General features: G+C 43.0%; 1 protein-coding gene across 4 annotated transcripts in view; it reads right to left on the reverse strand.

The window, feature by feature from the left end:
• The window catches only part of NUP133 (nucleoporin 133), a 57175-nt gene that overhangs the window by 16649 nt on the left and 23482 nt on the right, over nt 1-17044 (reverse strand). For 3 of the 4 annotated variants that reach the window (XM_060126399.1, XM_060126398.1, XM_060126401.1), the window contains 9 exons: nt 16910-17001; nt 12513-12676; nt 11151-11245; nt 8335-8559; nt 5038-5160; nt 4364-4463; nt 3545-3796; nt 2771-2904; nt 279-437 (listed from right to left, as the gene is read on the reverse strand). In XM_060126399.1, coding sequence (XP_059982382.1) covers nt 279-437; nt 2771-2904; nt 3545-3796; nt 4364-4463; nt 5038-5160; nt 8335-8559; nt 11151-11245; nt 12513-12676; nt 16910-17001 — 1344 coding nt within the window. The remainder of the gene's footprint in view (nt 1-278; nt 438-2770; nt 2905-3544; nt 3797-4363; nt 4464-5037; nt 5161-8334; nt 8560-11150; nt 11246-12512; nt 12677-16909; nt 17002-17044) is intronic. The other variant, XM_060126400.1, reaches the window with a different exon arrangement.

Below are 17044 nucleotides of genomic sequence, written 5' to 3' on the forward strand. Positions count from 1 at the left end.
AAGGCCAATAACTGCTAATTATGTGTTAAAGTTTTTGTGCTTTATTTTACTGTAATAACAGTCAAATCACAATAGTCTTCATTTTTTTTTTACTGAGATATAACAAGTAATGGCAGTACCATCATAAATGAAAAATACTTTTATCAAATTATGTGAGAGAATAGGAGATGTACATTTTTAAAAAATCCATAAGTAGTATTTAACTACAAAAAACTAAACTAGTTAAAACTAAACAAAAAATTGCCTAAATCTGCTCCATATAACTGAATCCTTCTTACCTTTTCTAATTCTTGGCTGTTAATTTCATGTAACCAGCTGAGATGTTCATGAGCTTGCAAAAAATTGGCCAACTGTCCGTGTTGAGAAATAGGCTGAGATAATAATTTGCCTCGCTTTCCTTTCTCCAGATACCAACGGAAGAGAAAGTCTGAAAAATTCTATAAAGAACAAAGCCAAGAATTCAAGAATATATAGTAATACAGTTTTTAAAACTACATTTCTGGGGCTTCCCTGGTGGCGCAGTGGTTGAGAGTCCGCCTGCCAATGCAGGGGACGCGTGTTCGTGCCCCGGTCCGGGAAGATCCCAAATGCCGCAGAGCGGCTGGGCCCGTGAGCCATGGCCGCTGAGCCTGTGCGTCCAGAGCCTGTGCTCCGCAACTGGAGAGGCCCGCGTAGTGCCAAAAAAAAAAAAACAACACACATTTCTGATAATAAAGTATTAAATTTCTCCCAAAGGTCTTAGACTCCAGAACAGAAATCCAGTTTTAAACACTCATTTCCTGCATTGTAGGGTCCTCAAATCACCTCATTTAACAAATGAGGCCATTCAGATCCAGAAAGGGGATCTTGCTCAGGGTCACACAGATGTGCACTGTCCAATAATATGGCAGTCACCGGTCACATGTAGCTGCTTAAACTTAATCTAAAATGTAAAATTCAGTCCCTCAGAGACACCAGTCACATTTCAAGTACTTGAAGGCCATCTGTGGTCAGAAACTCCATTTGGAACAGCACATATGGGCAAGATCTCCATTACCACAGAAAGTTCCACTGGACGGTACTGAGACGCTATCCTTCCAGAATGAAAAATTCTCAGGGGCAGAACTGGGTGCCACGTGTCCATGTGGGCTGGCACAATAAATCAGAATCTAGAGAGGCACATCCAGTTTCCCCACAGGACGTTTGCTGGATTCTGGGGTGGTGTGAGAGGCTGGGCTGGAAAGGAAGACAAAAGTGTCCTGCAGTCTCACAGTACTTAAGAGATATTTCCACTAAAGGGGGAATTCTGCAAGGAACACACCAGCCCCATAAGACATCTGAAACCAGAAATGAATGAATTTAACGGAAGTTGCAGTCAAGCCCTGACCCACCTCTATTCTTGATGTATTGAGTGATCTGCCTCTCATCTTACCTGTCTCCCAGGGGAAAGAACAGCATTGATTTCTGTCTTTACGGTTCTTTTATACACAATGTCCAAAATACAATTTAAAAAATTGCAAGGGACTTCCCTGGTGGTCCAGTGGGTAAGACTCCATGCTCCCAATGCAGGGGGCCCAGGTTCAATCCCTGGTCGGGGAACCAGACCCCACATGCATGCCACAACTAAGAGTCCGCATGCCGCAACTAAAAAAAAAAAAAGATCCTGCATACCGCAACGAAGATCCCATGTGCCTCAACTAAGACCTGGCACAGCCAAAATAAAAATAAATAAATGTATATTTTTTGAATTGTAAGACATAAGAAGCAGAAAAATATGAATATGCAGGCAGCAGAAGCAGACCTAAGAATGATCATTTTGGAATCAGCACAAAAGGACTTAAAATAACTAGTAAACATAATAAAGAAAATAAAAGGAACAAAGCACAAAAGGATGGAAAATATCAACGGAGAATAAGAATCCTTAAAAGGAATAAAAATTATGATGGGCACAAAGTACTTACTTCAGCACTACTGTGAAATACGAGATAAGCCATGTCCAGCAATCAGGTACTGATCAAATAAGTTACATCCAGTCCATGAAATACCATAACAACATTAAAAATGTGGTTGTGTAATATTTAATGATATGGACAAATGTCTGTTATGTATTAAGTGAAATAAGCAGTTAATGAAACATGTTTGGTAGAGTAAAAAGACTAGAAGAATAAAACCAAATGTTAAAAAGGGTTCTCTCTGGGTGGTAGAATTATGAACGATTTTTTAATCTTTTTTGTTTATAGTGGTTTCCTGAACTTTATACAATGTTACCTTTATAGTAAGAAAAAAGATCAGTTTTTACATAAAGATCAACTGACTGAATAGACTGGCTTTAAGGAACAACTTAAATGTACCTGAATAGTGTCACAATGCGAACTTTAAAAAAAAATAGTAAGCGTAAAAAAACAACAACAGGAAGCATGTCAAAGAAGGAAAACAAGAATCTTAGGTGTACAGAAATCTGAGCTCTCTAAAAGTAGCATCCCATGCTCCCAAGATCTTCTACTCAAACTTTAGAACTCTAGCAATATCCGTATCCCTAAGTACTTTTAATTATAACTGAAAATATAAGAATAGAAATAAAAGTCTTAACATATTTTTCAGAGGTCAAAGAATCCGTCAGTAATATTTATATATAAAGAATTGTCTACCTATTTACAACGAAACATAATGTACAAATTAGTATCTGGTAATCTGCAAAAAGACTGTATCATCTTCCAAAAACCCCAAGTAAGATTTGAAATGGTAAAGTCTTCTTACAGGGTCCACAGCCTACACCCCCAGGGTTCGTTACCTGGTCAGCAAACTGTGTCATGTAGCGCTGCAGTCTGGCCTGGTTGTCAGTCTGCTCACACATTTGTACTAAGATATCAAAGTCACAGTATTTTTCTGCTAATGAAGCAGCCCATGGGTACTGGCCTAGTGTGACTATGGAAATGAGAACAGATGGAAAAAAATCCTGTTAGCGAAAATTTAATATGTAATAAAAAAATATTCCTTGAAATTTTACCTTTATTCATATTATATACTAAAGTTAATTAATAGAAACCTTTCCAGTTACTGGCATTTAGTTTCATAATCCATATAAACTCATTAAAGATGTAAATTCAGTCCCTTGCTTCATCACTGCCCACCTAAGATGCTATCCCCTTCCTTCATGTAGCAAGACAAGCTTCTTCTCTGAATCCTGGCTGTGACCGTCTCGTGTTCTCCTCTGAAGAGCCGTACCACCTCTCCACACCGTGGAACGACCCTTGTCTGCTCTACCCTGCAGTCTAGCTGTTCCTGTGAAGGTCTGAGATGGTAAGCAGTCTCCACATGCTGTTAATTTATTTATTTTTAAATCATCTTTAACACCATCTAGGACACTTGTTACCTGGTAAGTAATGACAACGAGGCTGAATAAACGAACACAGAAAGCTGTACACAGGAAAGCTCTGCTTTAAGCTCTGAGCTACAGCTGGGTTAACGACATTACACTGCATAACACATTGCGTGAATGATTTGGCTCCTACATCTGTTCTGCAGACTCAAGACCCACAGCCCTCACGAAATATCAGGCACTTACGAAGCGGAGATAAGAGGTCTGATCTTTTCTGCAGGTATTCCATTTCCAGATTGTTGTATCTTTCTTGATCACTGGATCTGTCCACAGACTTGAGCTGAGAAACATAACCATCCAGGAAGCAATCAATCAGTGCTACCAGCTGCTCTGTCAGAATGTTTCGGAGGTTGCTATCCGCCTGAGGATAAACCATTTTCAGGACAATCCCATGCTGGCGCACTATTGCTGTTCGGATGCCGGCAGGACCACTCGTTGCTGTAAAATCACACAAAATAATATGACAAGTAAGGATTCTATAATGGCTACGGGAAAGACCAACTGCCTAAAAATTATATCCCGTCAGCCTTGATGGATGGAAAAAGAAATCCAATAGGAGGTCAGCTGATATTTTTCTATGTCCTGCTCAAACCCATCTTCTCTATGAGGATGGCCTCAGCAGAGCCAGGTAAACATGATTCTTCTTCCTTCTAAATTCCTTTAATGCTACTCCACTTACTTCCTTGTATTAAAACAACAAAAATTACAGTCAGTACATCCAGGGCCTGCTGCTATGAATAACTACACGTACTAAAACCTAGTAGATGCCTGAGTACCAGTTTAAAAAAATGAGTTACAAAGAGATCTACAAATTATTCCAAGGCAACAAAGTGATTTTCGTAAGAACTACTCATCTTGGGGATGGCACTTATGTTATTTTTCATTTCACTCACAAACTTGCACTAGGAGAACAACATGGCTTCTGAAAATAACAGACCATTAGAAATATGTTTTGATCAACTGCTAATGAATCAGTGTATTTGGGCTCAGTGCTTGCAATCTCACCTGTCCACGGAATATACTCAGGTTCTTTTTCTACTGGCTCTTCTCTTCTATACAAGGAGTTTCTATTTTGTCGATAATGACTAGCAGCTTGCAGCATGTCCTGGAATATGAAATGTGTTATCACATGCAGGAAGCAAGGGATCCCAGGATCTCTAAGATAATCTGAAACATCAAGTCTATTATTACAAAAAATTACTCGGCAGAGACCTGTTGGACTACTTTTTGATTCTTTCTGCATTTGAAATTTGTTTTACTCTAGAGTTTAACTTCAGTTTTAGAGAACTATGGTAACCGAACTAGGAAGACCATTACTATAAAGTCCATGAGCTAAAATTAAATGGAACATTTTAATCAATAATATAAGTAGTGTGCTTTTGTGTAATTAAAAAGCATACAGTTACAGTAACATTAATACCTTTGCAATGATATACATGTCTTCTCCAAATAAAAGGTTTATTCTACCAAATAGAAACTTTTAACATGCACAAGGCAAACACTCAGATGTGTATTAACTGACTGATAAAATGACTGAGGTTTTCCTAACTTTTTGGAATGAACGAATGGCTAAACCATTATGGATCACTGGTGATGCAAAGTAGGAACATGGAGACCACTTCCTCCCCCATCCACAGCCTGGGCTTTGAGTTGCTGGTATCTTCAGCATGTGTGCGTACCTTGAGAATACTGTTCACACTGATCGCCACCTCCGCCCATTCAACTGGCTCCAAGGCCGTGTCCTTCAAGACTTGCTCCTCGTGCTCCAGTAAGCACTCCCAGACGCTATCTACCTGGGACACCTGAGGAAGGACAGAGACGGTACCTACTAGGAACAGAGACCATGCCGATGGGCCACGCTTACAGCTGCCTGGAATCGACTCAGCAGGCTTTCCTCACTAAGTCACACCCTCTGCTCAGTAGTCAAAGGGACAGTCAGTGATGAAAACAAATTTAAAAGCCAAGAAAAGTTAGAATCTCCTAACTTTTAAAAGGTGGAGAGCCCAAATAACTGAGTCTGATAAATAAGCAAATTCTGGATTGGTAGCCGGTAGGTTTTGTATTTAAATATCAAGTAACTGAAATATTTGTTTATTATAGCTATGAGGGCTCAATGCCACCTTTAAATAGTACTAGGCTACAAATGATGTCACATAACAATGCGAGACCCCAAAGTAATGAATTAAACGAATGAACTAATGGATTAAAATAGTTATCCAACCAATGAACTTGCTAATTTCTTTCTTTGAAGAATTTCTTTTCTTTAGACATAATAGAAATGTTTGTAGAACAGCAGTAGCTACATAGAAACTAACTAAATACATAACTTGTAACTGTTCTATTTTTTGTCATTAATTAACACATGAAGGTAACTGTGCAAAAATGTTAAGCACTGAAACACTTGTTTCCAGTTTCAGCCCCCAGTTAAGCTTTTCCCCCTTTATTTATCAAGTGGATATTTACTTGGCATTTAGAGTTTGCATAGCATTGGGCGCTCAGAGATAAGAAGAAATGGAAATTAGATTTGCTGCCCTCAAGGAACTTACAAACTAGTTGAAGGAACGATTCATAAACACATGCACAATGGAGCCCAAACAAAATCACTCTTCTTCTCTTAGTATTTCTGATGTCAGTCAAAGGCATCCTAACAGCCCTAGCAAGAAACCTCTGGCACGTTGAATTTGTAAGAATTTTTTACACTGTTAATGTGAAAAAGATAATGAAAGCATGTGATATAAAAGGCACGAAATAACATAAAAGCAAATAAAATCCCAAGACACTTGCTAGACAGCCTTACCACGTGAGTTACATGTTCAGTGGTTTCAAACATTGCTCATAAGCTGTACCAACACTGTTGAGGGCCTGTTCTGAAGCAGTTAACTCGCTTTATAGAGACCCAGGCAGTGCGGGGGCTCCTTCCAGACTGGCTACAGGTGGAGGGTCAACCCTCAAGCAGAGTCTGTATTATTTTACCTTCTATCCAGGGCTATGAGATCACATCTCCCCTACACAGCCCACCAATCAGAGCCTGACTTGGGTTATCCAGCTCTTCTCTTAAAATGCATACTTGTTTGTAATGTAATTTACCACTCCCAAGTGGATGGACAGGTAAAAAGAAAAAAAAAATTGATACATATTTTTTCACTAAACACATGCATACCTCTTCAGCTCTCTCTTTTTATTATGGTTATGCCATGTGGGAGGACCTTTAGAACTTCACCCAAAGGAAACTTAAGACCAGTAAATGTAAAGAGAAATTAAGATAAATGGTGATGTAAACAGTCTTAAACATTACTATCTTCCATATGGAGCATTCTTTTGAGGAACCAATCACATTTTTAGTTTTTTTTTTCCTATCACATTCCTACGGTGCTACTCATGAATTATGTATTCATCCAATTGATAATTTCCAGACCCTATTTCTTTTCCAGTTAATTGGAAAAATGTACTTATACATAATTAACTAGTATGCTTTGCACTTTGATCCAAAAGCAGAAAAAGCAACCAGGTTCTTGCTCAACTCAATTTGTCATTAATAATTAAATAAGAAAAAAACTTTATCTTGTAAAATTATGTATGAATAAAGACAAAAAAGGACACAAAAATGACAACAGTTTGGTTAGATCATGAAATTTGAGGTGAACTGTCTTTCTTTTTTTTCATTCAGATTTCAGGTATACTTGATTAAAAAACAAAATAAAACAGAAAAGTGCTTTGCCTTACATTCCCTAGAAAAAGCCCAAATGTATAAAAATGAGGCCTTCAAACTAAACACATTTAAGGAGTCAACAGAACTGAACATAGTTCAGTGTCTTATTTTTGGTTGCAGTACATCAAATATTCAGAGTAGAAGAGACCCTTGGCACAGGCTGTTAGATGCTAGATGACAGCCGGACTGCACGAGGAAGGAGATAAAATTAGAGGCACCAAACAGAAAAACTTCCCAAATGCAAAAAACAATTCCAAATTCCACAGAGCTGGGGGAAGAGCTAGCAGTTTCTAAACTCAGATAACGCCACAAAGGGAGAAGGAACAGCCCTAGTGAAGGACTACTCCTGAAGCAACTGACTAGCACACCCAAAACAGCCTGCTGAATGGTGGCTCAGAGCCAGGATCTGTGGTCTCAGCTGAGTCAACCGGCCCCTGGGTCTTGGCGTCAACACCTGTAAAGGGAGACGGGAAAGTCAGCCCTGCCTTTCATGAGGTTGTGAGGTGTCACTCAGGTACCAGAGCTGTGTGCTCTGACCAGTGCCCAGCTGCCACCAGCTGGCCAGCACCTTCATCTTTTCTCCCTCCCAAGTTTACAGCAGGTTTTTCTTTTCCTCTGAAAATAAATCTGACTTTAAAAGTGAGGTGTAGAGCAGGATCCCAGCAGGCAGCTGAGGAGAGTTTAGTGAAGGGACTGTTTACAAAGATGTGAGCAGGAGTCAGGGGACCAAGGCGGGATGGTGCAGCCCCGGGCTAGCAAGATGGGGAGCCACAATTAGGTCCAGGCCTGAAGGGGAACTGGGACAGAGCAGTCGCTGGAGGGGCGGAGAGGGCGGCCTCAGAGGAGCCTGGTCTGACAGCAGGCACAGCAAACAGGTGGAAGCAGCAAGGAAGGAAGCTGGGGACGACAGCTCCAAGCTCTGACCTGATGGTGCTGCACCTTCATCAAAACAACAGAAGCCGGGGGACAGGGGAGCCCACCATGGAGATGCCCTCTGGGGCAGAGTCAAGACGTGGTGTGGAGAAACACAAGGAAAACATCCAGACGTGATAGGGAAGACTTTGTAGTCATCTTTACAAGCCCTAACTTACAGGGAAAGCGATAGATGAGTGATACTTCTGAGGGATAATTTACCCAGAAAACATGGAGTCCAATTTAAAACTTCAATGACATCTTTTGTTCTCAATCCTTTCCTCACTGGGGGCCCGTTCTGTAAATGGCACAGCGCTCCAGAGCCGCACTAAGGGGAGGACGGGTCTCGTCTCACCTCTCTGAAGAAGACGTCTGCGGGAGTCAGGTTGCACGGGATGTCGCAGTCCCTCTTGTTTAAGGCCATCAGTATCGCTGTGTTGACAAGGTCGGAAAGCCTCGAGTGGTGGTTCTTGAGGACGATGGCGGCGGCCAGCTTCTCAGCGTGTTCACAGAGCAGCAGCCGTGTGGCCATCGGCAGCCCTCTCACTGGAAAAGTGCCGAGACGTCCAAACAAGCCGACCTTGAGGCAAGACGAACACATATTCTTAGAAAGCATTCACAGTAACATACAGGAGAACGCAGTCACATTTCCACCAGCAGCTCACTGGGTACAGAGATGCTGGCCCCATCCTCCCCCAGAAAGACCTCCGTCTATTGGTCTTTGGGGCTGTTCCTAACACTCTCTCTCTCTCTCTCTCTCTCTCTCTCTTCAGCCAGGGCCATTTACACCTGTAAGAAAGTACAGACATTCCTGTTCTAAGATTAGGGTCAACTACTGTTGTCTCTGCCTACCTTATTCCTCAAATGATTGTTTATGGTTATCAAAATCATAAAATTGTTCTTTTCTAGCTACATTGATCAACTCCCCTAGACTCCAGACCTTCAGAACTAGAAACTCAGCAGCCTCCACCTTCCAGAACCCTAAAGCCATGGGGAGGGTTGGGGGGGAGGGTGTCTCTGACCCTTTGCATCAGCTGCCTCTGATTTGCTTGATGCCCATTTCTGGCTTGAGGAGGAGAGTTTTATATTCAGAATTATTTTCTTAGATACAAGTATCCAGTTGTACATTTTTCCTGATTATTAATGTAAATCTTTCAATGAAATGAGCTCTAAATATTAAAGGAAATATAAAGGCACAGGCAGACTGGGATTTTTAGATCTGGCTAGACATTCCCTTGCAACGGATGCTACTGCCAACAGCTGTGTGACTCCATGAGGGTCTGAGGCCCAGGGAGGCTGTACCAGGAGATACCACAACGGCTCCAGCCCCATGGCTCCCCCCCTTCGCCCCCCGCCGATAACTTAGCATCCCCGCAGTGTGGCATGTGAGGGCCACGGACTCCTCCCACCCCAGCCTTCTGCACACCCTTCTGCAAAGTGACCTTGCCACTCCTCCCATCAAGAGGCACAATCAAGTTCCCAATCCCTTTTATCTGGCCTGGCCTTGTGACTTGCTTTGACCAACGTCGCTTTGGTGGAAGTGATAATATGTGACGTCTGAAGCCTACAGCTTCTAAGTTCATCCCCTTGAAGCGCCGCCTGGAGACCACAGGAGGCCAGTCCAGCCTAGAGGAGGATAAGACTAAGTGGGGGGAGAACCAAGAGGCCCCAGCGGACGGTGTCACCGACTGCCAGTCTGACAAGAGATGCCTGGGGACCTGCCAGCTCAGCCCACCCCAAATGCAGTTCAAGGAGAGGGCCCAGGGGAAATCAGCAAAGAACCGCCCCTGCTAACCCACAGTTGTTTTAACCCACCACATCCGGGGGTATTTGTTATGTATTAAGAGTTAACTGATAACACCTGACAATTACATCAGAAGAAAACATGTTTTTTCCCCATTGATCTGCAGCCCACCTAAAACACTAAGAAAAGACTCAATGAACAAATAAAGTTCTCTTGCCCAGACAGTAAGAGCAGACTGGAGCCAGACTGTGCATTAAAACTGAAGCAGAGGGCTTCCCTGGTGGCGCAGTGGTTGAGAGTCCGCCTGCCGATGCAGGGGACACGGGTTCGTGCCCCGGTCCGGGAAGATCCCACATGCCGCGGAGCGGCTGGGCCCGTGAGCCATGGCTGCTGAGCCTGCGCGTCCGGAGCCTGTGCTCCGCAACGGGAGAGGCCACAACAGTGAGAGGTCCGCGTACCGCAAAAAAAAAAAAAAAAAAAAAAAACAAAACTGAAGCAGAGTGAGGTATTAGAAACAACCAAGGTATTTCTGGAATCCTCTAGAACCACACTGTCCAATAAGGTAGCCACTATCCAGCAAAGTGGTGACTTTAAGTCAATTAAATTTAAATTTAGAAAACTTCAGTTCCTCAGCTGCAGCAGCAATTTCAAGTGTTCAGCAGCCACACAGGACTGAGGCTGCCACGCTGGGCGGCACAGCCACAGGGCAGTCCCATCACCACAGAAGGTTCTATTAGGTGGCACTGACTTCAGTCTCTTTAACAGGGAGGCATACTGATTCTGGGAAAAAGTGTGCAAAAATGGATTTAAATTAATTCTTTTGGATTATGCCTGGGAGCCACAACTGATCAACAAGGTAAGGATGGGTGATTTTGTGTAACAACTCTGGCTAGCAGCAAAAACATTTTCTATTATTAGGCTCAATATAAATGGGAATTCCCTTACCCCTTAAAAAAAAAGAATACTTTATATGAGTATTTGATGCTAATGGCACCTCGAAATTAAACATCCACATAGAAAAACCTGTCACCACCTTCAGATTCTTCACTGTCTTTCTAGTAATACAAAATCAACTCGGGAAAACCTAAGTTTTATATAAAAGCACATAGGAAATCCGAATGAAAAGCAGGGTATCATAGGATGTAACAAGAAAAGCTGAAATAACATTTCTGCTGAAATACACTATTTTTCTTCTTTTTATCCTATTTTCAATGCAGCTTTGCTTCTTGTAGTAACAGGCCTCCACACAGCCCTGGAATTATTTACTTAAGTCAGCAAAGAAAATGGGCAACACTAGTCATGTCCCACCCAATGAAACACCTCAGAATTAGTGAGAAAGGGTCTCCCACTGTCCTGGAGAGAGCCACAAAGGGCACAGTAAAGCCAGGTGTCTGGCCATCCCTGTTCACAGCGACTGGGATGCCTACTTGGTGAATGAAGTCCATAAGGAAAGAATGGGCTTTCATCTTGTCTTCGAGTTGGTGGAGAATAATCAAAGATGTATTGCTGAACCCAGGTGCTTCTGGTGAAACACAATAACAAGACAAAAACATAATACACTGGCTTGACAGAAAGTACTGCTATTAAAAGTTAAGAAAAATCTATACAAAAGGAAAGTACTAACCTTTCAATGCAATTATTAATTACATTATCCAAGAGGTTAAAAATTTAGATGAAACTTTTGGGGGTTTGATACAATTCATACCGTATTTATTCAAAACACAAATATGTTATTATTAGTTTAATCACTTGTATCATTCTAAGCTTGACAGCTCAAAACAGTCAAAGAAAGAAGGTGAGCACTGATGTTTTCTTCCTAAGAGTCTAATGAGAATTACTTGCTAGGCAGGAAATTAGGGATTGAAAGGATGTTTGTGACAGTTACATGGTCCTTGGGGACCCCTGAGTGCCCCGATGCTGCGTGGAGGGTAAGACGGACAGTCACCCAGGCCGAGGACAGGAGGACACATGCCCACTTCTACAGGCTGAGATCTGACCACTGCTGCTCTTAGAGAAGCACATAATTTCCATTAGCCAAATTCAGTAGTTATGCTAAAATTATCATTTAATTTGGGGCAAGTGTCAAATGCCTACCTATGCCACCAATTTCCTTTTAGAAATAAAATGCTGAGAACGCTAAGTAGGGCTGATTAATCTGTTCAGACAGAACATGTAGGATTTGCTCCAATGTTTCCTCCGTTTCTATTCTACTATGTAGACCTGTTCTGAGCCCTTTATGTATGTATGACTGTATGTGTGTAAAATAGATGAGGTGTTTTTTTCTTTTTTTCTTATTTTGGCCATGACGCACAGCTTGCGGGATCTCTGTTCCCCGACCAGGGACTAAACCCGGGCCATGGCAGTGAAAGTTCCGAATCCTAACCACTAAGACCATCCAGGAGCTCCCTGTTCTGAGCCCTTTTAAAAATCTACTATGGGCTTCCCTGGTGGCGCAGTGGTTGAGAGTCCACCTGCTGATGCAGGGGACATGGGTTCGTGCCCCTGTCCGGGAAGATCCCATATGCCGCGGAGCAGCTGGGCCCATGAGCCATAGCCGCTGAGCCTGCGCGTCCGGAGCCTGTGCTCCACAACAGGTGAGGCCATAACAGTGAGAGGCCCGCGTACCGCAAAAAAAAAAAAAAAATCTACTATAAGGAAAGTTACAACTTTTATAAAATACTGAATTAATATTAAATTGTTTCAGAAAATAAAAAATATGCACTAAGAAACGCTTGAACAAAAGAACCAGAATGTTCTTCTCCATAACATTAAAATTAGGATGCTCTTACCCTCGGGGACAGACTCAGCCCACCGTGGATCAGAAGCAGGGTAGTCGTCCACCAGGTCCACGCTGATTTGGGTAACAGCTCTGTCTAGTTCACAATTGGAATCCGAATCAGAGTGAGAGGAAAACAGCTCATCAACTATCATTTGAGCATGACCTAAATCTTTTCTGAAATAAAATCAGAAAACAAAAGTAAAAGTATTAGGAGATATGGGGATATATGTATATGTATAGCTGATTCACTTTGTTACAAAGCAGAAACTAACACACCATTGTAAAGCAATTATACCCCAATAAAAATTTTTAAAAAAAGTAGAAGTATTAAACTCATCATGAAGTTAATTGTGAAATTAAAAGTCCCATATGTTAGCCCAAAGTTTATTACTTCTAATAACATTTATTTAAAAGGGAGACAATTATGCATTCATTAATTCAACAAATATGTGTTGAACACTGATAATATGCAGGCTCTGGAGACAGAACAATAAACGAAACATCAGAACACAGTCCTAAGACTTCACAAAGTATACAGTGGCATGAGGAGTCAGATAATTAAAGAAGCAGTTACACACACACACTAGACAGGGAAAGAACAGAGGCCACATAGCACACAGAGGGAAAACCAAAACCCCCGACGGGCAGGGAACACTTCCTGGAGGAAGAGGTGCAGGGGGGTGGGGGTGAGCGTGGGAGGGGCACACAGCAGCAGAGAGAGCACAAGGCACACCTCTAAGAAGTACGCCTGCATCCCAGCAGAGAACGGAAGCCCTGGGGGAGAGAAGATCACCCAGTGAGGAGAGAGGGAAGAAGGGTCCAAGGCAGACCTCTTAGAAACAAAGGACAGAGCACAGAAGGTCTCGTAAAGCACGTGACAGAGTTTGAGCTTAGAAGGAAATGTCGCGATCTGTTCTATTTTTAAAAGATCATTCTAACTACGCTATGGAGATGAGGGATCAGACAGGAGGGAGAAAAATCCAGTGAGGAAGTTACTGCAGAAATCTATCCAGGCAAGAGAGGACGGGAGTTTCCATCAGCAGCAGCTGCAGCAGCGAAGGAGACAGGCAGACAGCTTTGAGAAAGAGACACAGGAGGGAAATTCTGCCCATCGGCTGGGTCTGATGCGTAAGGATGACTGAACAACTGACTGTGGCTGCTAGGACCTGCCACTGGAACAGAGGCTAGGAAAGAAAGAATAAGCTCTGGAGAAGACAAGCACAGTTTCACATGTGTTACAACTAGGTTCCTGTGGAACACACAACTGCTTCTGAACATTCTTCATTTGTATGTAATGGCCCAGAGCAAGGTAGGGCTGTGCTTCTTCAGCAAATGAAGCCAAGGAAGGAGGAAAGATGGCACAGGGAGTAGAAAGAGAAAAATATGGAAGACGATAACAACTGGAGGCGACGTCTCAGGCAGTTTAGCTGTAAACAGGAACAAACAGAAGAGGTGCTAGCTCAAAGGGGGACAACAAATCAAAGACTGGTCTTTTTTAAAAATGGCAGATTAAATATGATTAACAGCTGATGAGAAGAGGCCAGCACAAGGTTAAAGATGTAGAAGGGGAGTAACTGAGAGAGTACAGTCTCAAGGGAAGCAGGACACAATGGCACTCAGAACAGAGAGACTGGCCTTAGGAAGAACACCTCTTCCTACTCCCCAGGGAGGGAAAGGGAAGAGGAGCCAGGATGCAGGTAAGTTTGTGGGCGCTAAGTACAGGGAGTTGTCCTCTGATGGCTTCTACTATCTCTGTGCAACAGGAGCCTGAGTCAGCTGCTTGGGGGGGAAAGGGGCAGAGAAATGGGAAGGTAGCGAGGCGAGGAAAGGGTTGAAATGGTCTCTGCAGAAGAGGAGACAGAGCTGACCAGAGAAACACAGAAAAACTGCCGCGAAGTGTTAAAGGCAAGGTTGAAGCCGGAAACCTAGTTATGCTAGAGGTCATGGGAATACAAAGTGGACCATAGCATGATCACTCAATAATGAACTATTTTAATCAAAAGACTAAGTTTCTTAAAACTCTCACGAACGAAAGATTTTATATTTATATTAAGTAAAATCAAAATAATATAAAAATTAATTTCAAAGAAACCATGCTATAAAAATAGTAATATTACCTTAGCAAAAAACTGAATGGATAATAGTTTAGAGTTCTATCCACCAGCTTTGACCCCCTGAAAATAATTCTGGTTGTCACGGTTTGGGGGGAAGGATGCTACTGGCATCAAACGGGAAGAGGCCAGAGATGCTGCTAAACGCCCTACAGTGCACAGGACGGCCCCACAACAAAGACCATCTGGCCTCAAATGTCAGTAGTGAGAAGGCTGAGAAATGCTGCTTTAAAGGTTCCATGATCCCATTTGTGAAGAGGCTAATTTTTTTAGACCATTGGCTGACACCACCCCAGAAATGACTTCTTGTTAACCTCATGGTACTTTATGCTAAACAGGATAACACAGTTGTGTCAGAAGCCCAGTAACACCGGTCCTAAGGTTACTACGTTCTGAGCACTTGAGGTCAGGGACCCCTTTTCGTACTTAATCATCTTCCCCAGTAAAACATTTAGAAATGACTATACTGGGTTGAATAGTGTTCCCCCAAATCCAAGTCCACCCAGAACCTCAGCACGTGATCTTATTTGGACATAAGGTTTTCGAAGATACGATCAGCTAAGTTCATGCTGAGGTCATACTGGATTAGGGTGGGCCCTAAACCCAACGACTGGTGTCATCATCAGGACACGTGAAGACAGATGCACAGGGAAGAAGGCCATATGCCAATACAGACAGCTGGAGGGATGCATATGTGGCCAAGGAAAGCCAACAACTGCCCGCAATCACCAGGAGCTAAGGGAGAGGCTAGCGAAGACCCTTCCCCAGAGCCTTCAGAGGGTACACGGCCCTGCTGCCACCGTTCTCTTGGACGTCTGGCCTCTAGAACTGTGACAGAATAAACTTCTATTGTTTTAAGCCACCCAGTTTGTGGCAATTCACTACAGCAGGCACAGGAAACTAGTACAGTGACTCCATTACCATTTAAATGTTGAGATGCCACAAGTCTGACAGAACTGTTAATTAAAGGATAAATTTATACAAGATAAAATCAGAGTATTAATCCAAATCTTGGCAGTCAGACTGAACACCATGCAACAGAACAAGACTAAAAGAATACTATTTAAAAACAGAAACAAAACACTGGTGCCCTCTTCTGGACAGGAAATTAAGCTCAGTAGACCATCAGTACGATGGCACAGAATTTTCAAACTGTGAATGCACTGCAAAGTCTCAAGTGTGTCCCTTCTGTGAGAGGGAGCCTCCACGCACCAGACGCCACTAGGAGTGGAATTACGGGACCGTGAGCTGAGAGCGGCAAAAATGGAGGCGGTAAAGTCTGACTATTTCTTCAAAACAAAAATCTGCTAAACCCCAATTCCAGAGACATTAAGCAATCTGTCCAAAGTCTCACACAGTTAATCGGGACAGAGCAAGGGCTGGATCACAATTTTCCCGAGTATTCATTCCAATATAAATGGAAGGTACCAGATACAGAACGTGCAGAATGTGTATGCAGGACAAACTGAAATGACTGTATAGGGTCAGCAAGTGCGACAGAGCGAGTGCAGTTGTTTCCTCCACCCCGCGCACACCCTCCTGCGAGCAGCCTTCCACGGGGCCTCACCCCGGGACTCGCTGGGGCCAACGGGATATTAGCAAATGTGACCAAGCAGAAACCCAAAGAGCACTTGTCCAGCGAGGCTTCCTCTCTTCCACTTCCAGAGCCCTGAGGTTTGTGAGCAGGCCAGGGTAGCCTGCTAGAGGAAGAGATGCCACATGAGGCAGACAGAGCTGACCAGCCAGGGTCCCCAGATGGGAGCAAGTGTAACCAGACAGCTGGCTGCTGACCACAGACCATGCGCGAGCCCAGGCAGGACCAGGAAAACTGCCACCCCAGCACAGCCCCAAACAGCCAGACGCAGGGCCAGAAGCTGTATTAAATAAGCCACTGAGTTCTGTGGTGATTTCTACACAGCAGAACTCAACCAACAGGCCAAGACTAATTCCTTTACAACAGCGATGATAACCCTTTGTATGCAACTTCACTGCCTTCACATTATACATAAAGCATGCCTGCAAGCTGCCTTCATGACCACCATTTCTAGTGGGACATTGTTTCCATCGAGTGGAGAGGCTGTGTTACACCAGGTCTCTCCCGGCCTAGCTGGAACCCTCCCGCGGCTACCAAGTTCAGAACAAGAGTTTGTTAAAGTGCTAAAGCTCAGAAAAACATCTTCTCCTGGATGGCTTCACTCCTCCAACTCGTTCCCACTAGTCAACAAATAAGCAGCATATGTCAGTAACATGTGTCCTCAAACATCAAAAGGGCAGTAATTTTAAAGACTTGTCATACCTGCAGTATTGCAGAAAAGCAGCTTTTAGCAATTTGGTTTTATCTTCCCGGGCAATAGTTTCATTCTTGGTAGAGGTGTCAAAAACCACACTCTGTAAAATAACAAACTATAATTTAGAGGTGAAGGTATAAGAA

This window comes from Lagenorhynchus albirostris, chromosome 16 (assembly GCF_949774975.1).
Source record: "Lagenorhynchus albirostris chromosome 16, mLagAlb1.1, whole genome shotgun sequence".
NCBI lineage: Eukaryota > Metazoa > Chordata > Mammalia > Artiodactyla > Delphinidae > Lagenorhynchus > Lagenorhynchus albirostris.